The sequence below is a fragment of the Propithecus coquereli genome, unplaced genomic scaffold, assembly GCF_000956105.1.
Source record: "Propithecus coquereli isolate 6110/MARCELLA unplaced genomic scaffold, Pcoq_1.0 Scaffold252, whole genome shotgun sequence".
In the NCBI taxonomy this organism is placed as follows: Eukaryota; Metazoa; Chordata; class Mammalia; order Primates; family Indriidae; genus Propithecus; species Propithecus coquereli.
The window spans coordinates 963,006-976,813 of record NW_012148086.1 but is presented as its reverse complement, the minus strand read 5'-3'; the positions used below and the strand labels follow the sequence as shown (position 1 = coordinate 976,813).

General features: G+C 39.3%; 1 protein-coding gene across 1 annotated transcript in view; it reads right to left on the bottom strand.

The window, feature by feature from the left end:
- The window catches only part of SUN3 (Sad1 and UNC84 domain containing 3), a 32,901-nt gene extending 19,628 nt beyond the window's left edge, over positions 1 to 13,273 (bottom strand). The window contains exons 1-3 of the mRNA XM_012646894.1: positions 13,152 to 13,273; positions 9,811 to 9,872; positions 3,825 to 3,928 (exon numbers count right to left, since the gene is read on the bottom strand). Coding sequence (XP_012502348.1) covers positions 3,825 to 3,928; positions 9,811 to 9,872; positions 13,152 to 13,273 — 288 coding nt within the window. The remainder of the gene's footprint in view (positions 1 to 3,824; positions 3,929 to 9,810; positions 9,873 to 13,151) is intronic.
- Between the last annotated feature and the right edge of the window lie 535 nt (positions 13,274 to 13,808).

Here is a 13,808-nt window from a genome sequence, read left to right as displayed (position 1 = left end):
AGTTGCAGGCTGTTCCCCTGAGTAAATAATTAAGCTTACTGCTTAATATAATAGGTTTTTAGATATAAACCAATTAAATGTTGGAGTAAGTAATTTGAAATCATTGGTCTTGAATTCTTCACTGTGATTGCCATGCTTTGAATGTTTATGTCCCTTCCAAAACTCCTGCTGAAACTTAATCCCCACTGTGCTAGTACCAGGAGGGACTAGTGCCCTTGTTAAAGGAACCACGGGATCTAGTTCAGGCCCCTTTGGCCCTTCCACCTTCTGCCATGTAAGAACACAGCAAGAAGGCCCGAAGTAAACACAGAAAGCTCGTGCCTTGATCTTGGACTTCCCAGCCTCTGGAACTGTGAGAAATAAATTTTTGTTCTTTATGAATTACACAGTCTGTGGCATTTTATTACAACAGCACAAATGGACTAAGCGAAGATGATTCTGTAGTCGCTGAGGCTACACAGCATGTGACAATACAATTTTGTCCTCACTGTAGCAGTGAGCAAAGTCTGTGTCTGGATGGCAGGCCCAGGCTCAGCAAAGTCTAGGTTTGAATTCCAGCTCTGGATTTTGCAGCTGTGTGACCTCAGGCTGCTTTTCTTCACTGTTCTATCCAGCTTCCTAATCCTTAAATGGATTTAGTATTACTCTTACTAACGGGTCATTTTAAGGATAAAATGAAATATGTACTTGGTCTGCTCAGGGTCACTTCTGATGCTTAACTATTACTGTTTTCCTGTTCTCCACGGTGGAAGGTGGGGAGGCATATCCATATTTTTGCAAAGCAGTATCGAGTCATCAAGATTCAATATAGTAATCCTAGCACTCTGGGAGGCCAAGGAGGGAGGATTGTTTGAGCTCAGGAGTTTGAAACCAGCCTGAGCAAGAGCGAGACCCCGTCTCTACTAAAAATAGAAAAAAATTAATCAGACAACTAAAAATATATAGAAAAAATTAGCCGGGCATGGTGGCGCATGCCTGTAGTCCCAGCTACTCGGGAGGCTGAGGCAGAAGGATTGCTTGAGCCCAGGAGTTTGAGGTTGCTGTGATCTAGGGTGACGCCACGGCACTCTAGTCCAGGCAAGAGAGTGAGACTCTGTCTCAAAAAAAAAAAAAAAAAAAAAAAGATTCAATATAAAAATAAGGTAACCTAAAAGTTGTGAATATTTTCTCTTTATTTTTCCTCTGGGAGTTTATCCTAAGTAAATAATCAAGGATAGGTGAAATGATTTAGCCACATGATATTTATGTTGATAATATTAAAAAATTAGAAACAATCCAATTGTTTAGAAATAAGTATTTATTGAATATATTATTCATTGGATATTAGTCAGACATAAAATGCTGCTGTAAAATAATATCTAAAAGCAAGGGAACATGCACGTTTAAAATATGCTGTTATTAAGTGAATAAGAACAAGCCACTAAATAGCATCTATTGCATGTAGCTTGAGAGTTATAAAGAGCTCATATAGATTCACTATCAGTCTCAAATGGTTTCCCACAGAGCTTTTGCCCGTGTGCAAACCAGTGCAATCTGGTCAAAGATAAATGACCATAGCTGAACCTCAACCTCATGAAAAATACTGTCTTTAGAAACACAACCTTAGAAATTTCTAAAGGAACTCTTGAGTATGTTGGTCAGCCTAAAATTGGGAGGCGGAAGGAAAGTGTGCTTTTTGAAAATGTGATCGACGATGCTGCCAAATCATTCATTCATTCATGCAGGTATTTATTAACACTCCACGCATGTGGGTACTGTTCTAAGCTCTAGACAAGCTCCCTGCTCACTACATTTTAGCAAAAAGGGGAGAAGGCAGGAAGAGAGCTGGTTAAGAAATCAATGGGTGTCTAAGATAAAGTAGAGGTAACATTATGATTCACCTCTACCTGGGTGTTGTTACAGAAGCTTGTGTCAGGGGGTGACATTTAAGCTGGCTGGAATTTCATAAAGGAATTGCCCCTACAATGATCTGTAGCAGAATATTGTGGGCATAGGGAGCATCCAATGTTCAGGCCCTAACAGAACGTGCTAGAGAAGCTTACGAACATATTAGTCAGAGTTCTCCAGACAGACAGAACCAACCTGATGTATAATATATATAGAGAGATTTATTTAAAGGAATTGGTTTACATGATTGTAGGGGCTGGCAAGTCTGAAATCTACAGGGAAGGCTGGCAGGCTGGCAAACCAGGGAAGAGTTGATGTTGCAGCTCGAGTCTGCGGCCATCTGGAGGCAGAATTTCTTCTTCCTTGGGTGACCTCAGTCTTTACTCTTAAAACTTTATCTGATTGAATGAGGCCTACCCACATTGTATCGTGGAGGGTAATCTCCTTTACTTAAATTCTATTGATTTATGCCTTTGGACTCTAGGACGAGGTATAAAAAATGTCTATTGATTTAAACATTAATCATTTCTACAATATACCTTCACAGCAACATCTAGACTGTTGGTTGACCAAACATCTGGGCACCATGGCAATGTTGGAGCAATCCTGTCCACCCTGCATGCTCATCGCTGTTTTTCTGGTGATGACCTAACTATCCAGGCGCAGCCCCCGTAGGCCTGGGTCCTAGTCTTTGATGTGAGAAACCTGTGGTGTAGGAGCTATCTCACACTGACTCTCTTGGTGGGGTTTCCACATGGCTGTCAGGTCTGAGGGCTCACAGGCTCTCAATATACGCAGCGTGAGCAGCATCTTTGAGATTGAAAGCAATTCCAGGTGTCAATCTATGAACCTCAAAGGGAAGTTTCCTCGCTGGACTACTGCAAGGGCAATACAAGTACAGTCTCCTCCCTTTTAGGGATTCCATGTGGCAAGACACATTGGAATGAGGCAGTTTCTGGAGGAACTGGGAAGTAGAGGATTTCAGAGCTGCTGAGGGAGCAGAACATGAAGTATGAATCTGATCAGATAGATCCAAGGCCACTGGCTGGGGTCACTAGAGTCACTGTGGGTTAAAAAGGTCAACATATAGGTGGAGACAGGTCTGTCCATCTTCCCACAGAGCAGTGGAAACCTGGCCATAGCTCCTGCCATCTTTCTCCCTCTGTCTTCTGAGGTCCAAACGTAGACTCGACAAGGCTCAGTCCGGAAAGCTAGAGAGGCAGACAGGGTGGTGGACCAGACAGAGGATGTTCAATGACTGATGTCAGTCTAAGCTCACTTAGATCTAGCTAGCCTCAGGACAAGGGGCAGTGCCACACTGTCCAGTGTTGAGCAGAAGTTAATGAAAAAGATGTATTTGCCATTTTTTGTTGTGATTGAGTTTCCCCTGGAGAGCCTGCAGGGATCAGAGGCTATGGAGAATTTTTAGGGCTTCCTAGCCATAAAACCACTGTCTTGGTCCATTCTCTGCTGCTATGACAGAATACACAGACTGAGCAACCTATAAAGAGAAGGAGTTTATTTGGCTCACAGTTCTGAAGGCTGGGAAGTCTATGAACATGGTGCCAGCACATGGTGAGGGTCATACCATGGTGGAAGGGCAAACAAGCATGAGAGACAGAGAAGGAAATGGGGCCAAACTTGCTCTAAGGAGCCCACTCTTGAGATAACTAACTGACCACCATGATAACTGCATTAATCCACTCCCCCTTAAAGGTCCCACCTTTCACCATGGTTACAATGGCAATTAAATTTCAACATGAGTTTTAGTAGGGACATTCAAACCATAGCAACTACTTAATAGAATTCCATTTCCTACAATATTTTCATTAGATATTCTCATACAAAACAAAGATAACATATTGCAAGTCGAGCTAGCCTTGTAGCATGTGGAATTTTAAATAAGTGACATACAAAATGACTTAACAAAACATCACCTGATAATTATAAATCCTTGAACCATATTCTGCAAGTATAGCATATACTTGTCTGGATTTTTGAGGCAACTCTATTTCTTTAAGCCACTGATGACTTCGAAGTCCTGTTAAAGATAAGATCAACTCTGATTAAAAATTTATCTAGAAACATTTATAAAATATTTTATGTGTATTAATAGGAATTTTTCTAAGCATGGAGGATATATGAGCTCTTAAAAAGAGTATCAGATCCTTGGCTGACAACATAGAAAATGGTGGAATAGGGCACTCAAAGAATCAGTCCTACATAGAAATCACCATAAGCTGGCAAAGACTGACAGAATCAACTTATTTGGAACTCTAGAATCTAATCCAAAATCTACAGCAATCAGAGAACTGAAGAAAGGGTGGCTAGTTTTTGGTAAGAGAGCATTGTGGCATTTTAATTTACCTTCCTACTGCCTTCCATTTCCCAACACGGTGGGGGCAACTTTAGGGACAGCAGTTCACATTCCTGTCAGCTAATAAAGATCTTGTTCTTAAAATACTGTGGTCATGAGTTTTGACCCATCCCATGGTTCCCTGAGTGGTTGGCACAGAAGCTGACTTTTGTTTTATTTCACCCTTTGGACTGACATGGCTTTCTGGCAATATCTGTTGAAAGAGTTAAAAAACATAGATTGCCCATACCCACCTGGGGCAAGGAACAGTGGATGAGGGAAGTGGCACATAAACCCAAAAGCCCAGGAAGGAGACAGTCTCTTATAGGAAAAAGAATTCAGAAAGACTGCTGCATATACCAGAGAAGATACAGTGCAATGTGCATGTCCAGGACTGGGCACACGGTCAGAAAATGTTCTTCAAGAGGAGACTGGGCTTGCACCTCTGATGGGTCTGTGAGTTTTATGTAAACAGGAGGAAAAGACTGAGGCAGAGGGGGTAGGTAGACTGGCTTAGCCTTGAAGGAATGTCTCAGCTTAGAGCTAAGCTGCAAAGATTGAGAGAGTAATCTCTTTATCTCTCTCTCTCTCTCTCTCTTTTCCTCCCTCCCTCCCCACCCCTCGTCTTTTTCTTTCTCCAGGAATTCAAGGAAATATCTGTCAAATCCTTGGATCACCACTAAAATAATGGAATGGTAAACACATATGACAAGAAATACAGTTTGCAAAAATAGTTTGAAAAAGTTAATAAACATATAACAAACCAGCAAGTCCTGGGGAAGGAGAAAATCTGATTTCCAGGTTTATCACATTATAATATGCAAATGCCCAATTTACAACCCAAATTACAAGACATACAATGAAATAGCAAAGCATGGCCCATTCAAAAGGAAAAGAGAAAAAGAAAAGAAAAGAAAAGAAAACAGCCCTGAGGAAGTGCAGACATTGGACTTACTAAACAAAATCTTTAAATTAACTGTTTTATATATGATCAAGAACTAAAGGAAAACATGGACAAAGAGCTAATGGAGCCCAGGAAAATGATGTATGAATAAAATGAGAATATTAATTAAGATAATTATGAAAGAAACTAAATATACATTCTGAAGCTGAAAAAGAAATAACTAAAATAAAAAATTCACTAGAGGGCTCAACAGCAGATTTGAGCAGGCAGAAGAAAAAATCAGTGAACCTGAAGACAGGACTATAGCAATTGAGATTGAGGAACAGAAAAAAAAAAAAGAAAGAAAGAAAGAAAAGTGAACATAGCCTAAGAGACCTGTGGGACACCATCAAGTGGATCTACATACGCATGTGGCAGTCCCAGAAAGAAGAGATATAGAGAAAAGGGCAGAAAGAATATTTGAAGAAATAATGTCTGAAAATTTCCCAAATTTCATAAAAAGCATGAATCTACACATCCAAGAAGCTCAACAAACTTCAGGTAGGACAAACTTAAAAAGATCCACACGGAAATCCATTATAATCAAACTGTCAAAAGACAAAAAGACACAGGAAAAATCTTGAAAGCATCAAGACAGAAATGCCTTGTCATGTACAAGGAATCCTGCATACGATTATCACTTGATTTCTCATCAGAAAATATGGAGGACAGAAGACAGTGGGATGACATATTTAAAGTGCTGGGGGAAAAAATTCTATATCCAGCAAAACTATTCTTCCAAATAAAGGAAAAATTAAGACATACCAAGATAAATAAAAGCTGAGGGCTTTTATAGACCAGCCCTACAGGAAACACTGAAGAGAGTTATTCAGGCTGAAGTGAAAGGACATTAAAGAGTAACTCAATGCCATATGAAGACTCAAGATCCGCCAAAAGGTATCTATATAGGTAAATATATAATAAAAGCCAGTAGTATTGTGGTTTTGGTTTGCAACTCTTTTTTTTTTTTTTGAGACAGAGTCTCACTGTGTTGCCTGGGCTAGAGTGCTGTGGCGTCATCCTAGCTCACAGCAACCTCAAACTCCTGGGCTCAAGCGATCCTACTGCCTCAGCCTCCCGAGTAGCTGGGACTACAGGCATGTGCCACCGTGCTCGGCTAATTTTTTCTATATATTTTTAGTTGTCTGATTAATTTCTTTCTATTTTTAGTAGAGATGGGGTCTCACTCTTGCTCAGGCTGGTCCGGAACTCCTGAGCTCAAACAATCCGCCTGCCTTGGCCTCCCAAAGTGCTAGGATTACAGGCGTGAGCCACCGCGCCCAGCCATGCAACTCTTTTTTTTATTTCCTACATAATTTAAAAGACAAACACATAAAGTATAATTATAAATCTATGTTAATGAGTACACAGTGTGTAAAGATACAATTTCTGACAACATAATGAGGGACAGAGCTGTATAGGAGCAGACTATTTGTATGCTAATGAAGCTACTTTGGTATCAATTCAAACTATAGAAATTTAAGGTGTTAAACCAAGTAAACATAAAAGAAGGCAGTAATGGAGGAAATGAGGAACAAAAAAAAGTATAAGACTCAGATTACAAAAAAATAGAAAAATAGCAGAAGTAAACCCTTCCTAAACAGTAATTGATTTAAATGTTAATGTATTAAACTCTTCAATCAAAATGCAGATATTAGGATAATGATTTAAAAACATGATCCAATTATATGCTGCTTACAGATTCACTTTAGAACCAAAAGTGAAAACATTGCTGAAAGGAATTAAGAAGACCTAACTAAATGGAAAGACAACCCATGCTCGTGGATTGGAAGACTTACTATTGTTGAGATGGCAATACTATCCAAAGCTATCTATAGATTCCAAGAAATACCTACTTAAAAATTCCCTATCCCAACAGTGTGATACTGGCATAATGACAGACATATAGACCAATGCAACAGAAGATTCAGAAATAAATCCATACATCTGTGGTCACTTAAGTTTTGGCAAAAGTGCCAAGAGACTATTCAAAGATTCCTATGGGGAAAGAATAATCTTTTCAACAAATGGTACTGGGACAACTAGATATCCACATCCCCCCCCCAAAAAAAAGAAGAAAAAAAGAAATAAAGGAAAAAAAGGAAGGAAAGAAAGAAGGAAGGAAAAAGGAAGGAAGGAAGGAAGGAAGGAAGGAAGGAAGGAAGGAAGGAAGGAAGGAAGGAAGGAAGGAAGGAAGGAAGGAAGGAAGAAAGAAAGAAAGAAAGAAAGAAAGAAAGAAAGAAAGAAAGAAAGAAAGAAAGAAATTGAACCCTTAACTTTCATCATACACAAAAATGAACTCCAAATGGTTCAATGACCTAAATATAATAGCTAAAACCACAAAACTCCTAGAATAAAACAGTATAAATCTTCATGACCTAGTATTTGGCCATGGATTCTTTGATACGACATCATCAAAATTAAATTATACTTTTATATATCAAAGGACATTATAAAGAAGGTACAAAGATAACCTACAGGATAAAAGAAAATATTTTTAAGTCTTATCTCTGAGAAGGGTCTAGTATCTAGAGTTTATAAGGAACTCTTACAACTCAACAACAAAAGGACAAATAGCCTAGTGAAGAAATGAGCAAAAGACTTGAATAGATATTTCTCTAAGGAACATATACAAATGGTCAATAAACACATAAAAAGATGCTTTATATCATTAGTCATTAGAGAAATCAAAACTACAATGAAGTACAACTTTAAATCCACCAGGATGGCTGTAATGGAGGAAAAGAAAAAGAAAAACAACAAATGTTAGTAGAGGTGTGGAGAAATTGGACTCTTCATACGCTGCTCATGGGAATATAAAATGTTGCAGCCACTGTGGAAAACAGTCTTGTGGTTTCTCCCTAGAGATTCCACTACTAGGTATATACTCAAAAGAATTGAAAACAGATGTTCAAACAAACATATACATACATGTTCATAGTATCACTATTCACAATAGCCAAAAGGTGGAAACATTTCAAATGTCCATCAGTGGATAAAGAGATAAACAAAATGTGGTATATACATATAATGCAATATTATTTAGCTACAAAAAGGAATAAAGGACTGACACATGCTACAATATGAATAAACCTTGAAAACATGCTAAGTAAAAGAAGCCGGAAGAGAAAGGTCATATGTTGCATGATTCCATTTATAAGACATATTCAGTGTAAGTAAACCCACAGAGATAGAATGCAGATTGTTTGTTGCCATGGTCTTGGGAGGGGGGAAATGGAGAGCAACCGCGTGATGGGTATGGGGTTTCCTTTGGAGGTGGTAAAAATATTTAGGAACTATATAGAGGCAGTGATTGCACAACATTGTGAGTGCACTAAATGCCACTGAAAGGTTCACTTGAAATGATTAGTTTTACATTATGTGAACTTCACTTCAATAGAGAAAAAAAAATCAGAGTCATTTAATACCACTGAAATAACTCACATATCAGTGGTATCTCAAATGGATCTGGCACACTTGTTATAAGCTTAAACTTGGGAAATACAAAGAAGCAGTTGCATCCACTGTAAAGATATGTGTGTGTGTGTGTGTGTGTGTGTGTGTGTGTGTGTGTGTGTCTTAAAAGATTTCAAGGGAATATGGGGTGTAATTTACAGAATGAGACAGATCCTGAACACAAATATTAACAGTTCCAATGCCCACGCTATGCACTCCTGATGCAGGCACTGGAGTGGAGACTAAGAAGAACAGGTTTGAATCACTGCACGCAGGCCTGGGGTAGGTGCCAGGAGGAAGTTTCATCCATAGCGGGGTAACGAGAGGAGCCAGACAGCAGCAAGGTGGGCAAGGCCAGCAGAGGGTAACAATTCCAAGGTCAACAGAGATGAAGACAGCTGGGAAACAGAGCAAGCCAAACAATGTGTAGTTCTCATTAGAAACTGGAGTATTCAGAGTCTAGTCTGGAGGTCCACTGAGCCGGAATGGGCACTCCCTGCCCATCAAGCTGCAACTAATGGATGGAGCAGGCCTGAGCTGGGGCTGGTGCAGAGTCAGGGTAAATCAGCAGTTCAGGAACACATGTGCAGTCATAAAGAAGTAGTGCCCAGAATACTGCCATGTTATAGAACATGATTTCATGGCAATACTTGGGTTATTGCCCTCATTTTAATGGGAACTCCATGCCTCAAGTTGTCAATATATTAAAGAGCAATTTTTCAGTGTACCAGGGTTGTTGGTTGTGATACTGCCCAGTCAGAAATTACTACTGCACGTTTAGCAATAATTTACTTGAGAACAGTGTGATGAGCAAGAGTCTTTGGTTGTCAAAATCTCCCAAGCTGAGTCACCCAAATTTAGAAAAGGTGAAGTGTATAATGTGTTTGCAATAAATATATTAAGGATTCTTAACTTTAAAGCAATTTCTGTTTTAAACCAAAACTCTAAGAGAAAAAAGCACTTTCTAAATTTTCCATAAAACAGCTTATATTATTTTTATAATCAGAAATAAAAGACCAAAAAATGCTTTAGGAATGTGCAGGTTACCTCTAACATTTTCTGTGGCACTTATTTACAAATATGAGTCATTCCACTGAGATCTCTCTCACCATGCAAACATATCTTGTGGAACGGCTTTAAGGATCATTATTTAGTAAGTAATACTTACCTACGACAAGGAAAGTCAATGCAAGTATCATACTTAGGACAGTCTTTCGTGATCGAGTTCTCCTAAAAAGAATAAAAACAATGATTAGAAAAAGAATTTAATAATGTCATACATAACTATTACCCTTTAATCTGGGCTTTATACTGGCCCCTACATTCAAGTCAACAAACTTGCTTGTGATCATTCTTGCATATTCTAGGTTGAATCTGTGAAGTCATTTAATTCCTAATCCATTGTTTTTGAAATTGAGAGAAGATAGTTTCACCATGGTGTGTACATACATACATTCATACCCCTCACTCACACACACATAACTGTATGCTATTATGTACCTATTTATATTCTTTAAATGCTTACAAGAAGAAAACAAAGGCAATTATCCTAGAGGTCTCAAATGCAGAATGAGCTAGAAAGAAAGACAGAAAAGAAAAGAAAGAAAGAAAGAGTCAGGCTCTGATTTTGTAGAAATTAGGTATTAAGCTAAAAACTTTAACAATTATCTGATGAAATTATTTAAAGTCATCATAACCCTTTTTCTCACTTCGTGTTGAAATATAGCATGCATACAGAAAAGGCACAAAGCACTATTGTACAGCCCAGTGACCCTCACAGAACGAGCATATCCATGCAGCTACACCCAGACTAGGAACAGACTATCCTCATTGCTGCGGAAAAAATTGTATCCCCCCAATTTCATAGGCTGAAGCCTGCCCTCAGTGTGACTGTATTTGGGCATAGGGTCTTCAGCAGCTAATAAGGTTAAATGAGGTCATAAAAGTGGGGCCCTAAACTGATAGGATTTGTGTCCTTATAAAAAGAGGAAGAAAGAGCAGAGTTCTTTTCTCTGTCTGTGTCTGCACTCAGAAGAAAGGTTGCATGAGGACATAGTGAGCAGGAGGCTGTCTGCAAGCCAGGAAGAGAGCCCTCGGCAAAGACTGAATCAGCTAGAACCTTGATCTTGGACTTCCGGGCCTCCCAAACGGATAGAACAAGTTTCTATTATTTAAGCCTGTGGTGTTTTTTTTAGTGCAGTTCTAGCAAATGAGTACACCCAGTCCATCAGAAGCGCCTCTTTTGCCTCCATTAGATCTTACATCCACCACTAAAGGTAACTGTTCTCCTGAGTTCTATTCCCATCAACTCGGCTTGCCTGGTTTTGTGTAAATGGAACGATGTGTATATGTGCTCCGTCAGTCTTCCTCTGTTCTCAGCATTGCATTTGTGAGAGTTATCTGTGCTACTGTGTGTGGTTGTGGTCTATTTATTCTCATGAATGGATAGTATTCCATTGTGTGAATATACCACACGGGTATCTATCCTAACATTGGTGGGTCTTTGGGGCCATGATAAACAACGCTGTGAGAAAGAGATATTCTTATAAGTAATGCCGCTAGGAACATTCTTGTACATGTTTTTTGATGAACAAATGTATGTATTTTATTTAGGTATAGTCCCAAGAGAAGTGCTGGATCATAGTGCTGGATCAAGAATATGTGCATATTCATTTGTTAATAAATTAAACCAATATATAATGTTAAACCATTTTATAATACAAAGTGGTTGTAGTTATAACCTTTTCACTCCCAACATTTTAGAAAGCCTTAAAGGGAAAAAAAGGCTAAAATAGTCTAATCAAGCTAAGGCAGAAGGCTGTAAGCTTCCGGACTTCTGGACAAAATATTACAAGCTGACAAACTAGAAGTTTCTACTTAGTAAGACATAAGAGAAACTGCATTAAGATGGATCTCTCATTAGCTGCAGATAGCAACTGGCTGCAGCACTGGGTTACAGTTTAGGGAAGGGGAGCAGAGCTGGCCCCAGAATTTCAAGTCACTTTAGCAATTTGACCTTTGATTTTTCACCTGTTGTTTCTGACCTAGTTTCCATCAACTGAAAGGCACAATTTCCTGCTCTGGGTCTATAAAGAATAGCTAAGAAGGTAACCTTAAGCCTGAAAGTAATTTAATTTATATTTAGACATGTGTATTTATTTAAATTTTGCTCCTTCTTTAAAATTATGTTCAACTGTCAATAAATAGATTACTTGTATTAATTTTTCAAGTTAGTTGACCGTGTGATGTACAAATTCACTCTCTCAGTGATCTGCTCTTGAGTTGCAATGTCAGTTGGGCCTTGTAAAACTGCAGCCCGAACACCGCAGGGGACTGAGGGTGAGCCTCCCAACTTCCCCAAAACAGAATCTTTGAGTAGCTTATCTCCCCTGCATAAGGCAATCATGTTTATTGGCCATTCAGGGTCACGAACCATGCAAAACACAACTAAGAAGTTGCTTAACTCTCTTCTTAACTCTCTTCCCTTCAGGGAGGTGTACTCAGGAAGTGTATTCCCCCCCACCTTAAATATTATTGGTCATGTGGGGAGCAGTAGGGGGTCCACTGTTGAAAGACAGTGATTCAAATGTCAATTAGGGCCCAGAAGATCCCTCCTGGTGGGCTGAATTAAATGAAAACCACCACATTACATATTTACCAAAGATTAATTCACTTTTTACTAAAAAGCCTGGCTGCCAGGCTTTGCTTTGCAAAACTCCTTTATGCCTTCACCCAGCTGGTGGGATTCTGCGATTTGGGAGTGAGTATGATTTGTTATCTATTGTGATTTTCAAATTCTACTCTTCTTGTACTAATAACTTTGTAGTAGTCCTTTTATTTTTATTGACAATTTTGTTTCTGTGCAAGCGCTCCATCCTTACTCATAGGCTGGTTATTTCATTACTTTCAGTTTTTCTTTCCCCAGCAGGCAGCAAATTGGAGAGGTTTTGGGTCTTTGGCCAACACAAGAAGCAGGGCTCCCTCCCCACCATCTCCTTACAGGTAATTTCCACATTTATTCTCTGTACAGGAAACACGGTTATTAGCTCAAAATTTGTATCCGCTAACAGACTCTAGTCAATTCTCACCCAAGGATGTAATAAATGCCACTCTGTGTCCAGAGTCCTAAGCCAGTGCTAACCTCTGCATACCACCAAGACTGGACAAGCTAGCCCACGGACAAAAAAGTGAATTAGCTATAAGGTTTCAAGTTTCTGATGCTGAGGTTTATTCTTTAAAAAAAAAAAAATGGCTCCTATTTCCTAGTCCTTGTCCCTAGTCCACTGACATTAATCTAAATACCATTACATGGAAGGGAAACAGCGAGCCACGGAAAGTACTGTGATCAAGAGAAAACTTCAGGGGAAACCATTTGGAAGTGATTTTCTCTAAAAAGGAGGAAACCATTTGGCATTTGTTGGGTTATTTTCCAGGCAAACAAGGCACAAGTGACAGATAAAACATATATAACACAAGATCTTAGGCACATTATTCTGCGAGGTCACCTACCTGTTTGGGTCAGGGTTTTCATGCTCTGATGGCAAAACATTACCGGTAGCACTACTGCTAGCTTCTTCAGTGCCACCTCTGAAAAACCTGGCAGCCCTTCTTGCCTTTGTTCTTCCACTCATATTACCCGGCCAAGTCACAAACAGCTGATAGAATGAAGAATACCATTCGCTTTCTCCTTCCTATTTTATGAAAAACATGAAGCTACACATCGCGGTTTTTAAATTGGTTTCCTTTTACGTCTTCTGACTTCACAGATGTTTCTCCTTCCAGGGGGAAACTGTGAGTGAGCAAGTTTCGAAAGGCTTCTGAGTCTTCTGTTGCATCACGCTCTGTGACACCTCATAATACAGAAAGCAGCCATGCCCCAGCCAGGTGGTGGACATGCATCCACCTCTCTGCTTCAAATGCCTTATTGTACCATATTTCAAACCCGCTAACTAATACAACCCCATGTACCTCCTACTTTACTATAGCAAATCTGGCTGTCTTGCTGTGTTTGCTTCAGTACTGTAAAATATATATATACATACACCAGAAATACAATGGCAGATCGCAAAATATTTCCCAGTCCCACTTTTCTCCTTTATTTTCTACAAATATCTAGAACCTGAAAATTCTTCAGAGCGACCTCTGAAGAGCGACCTGGCAGCCCTG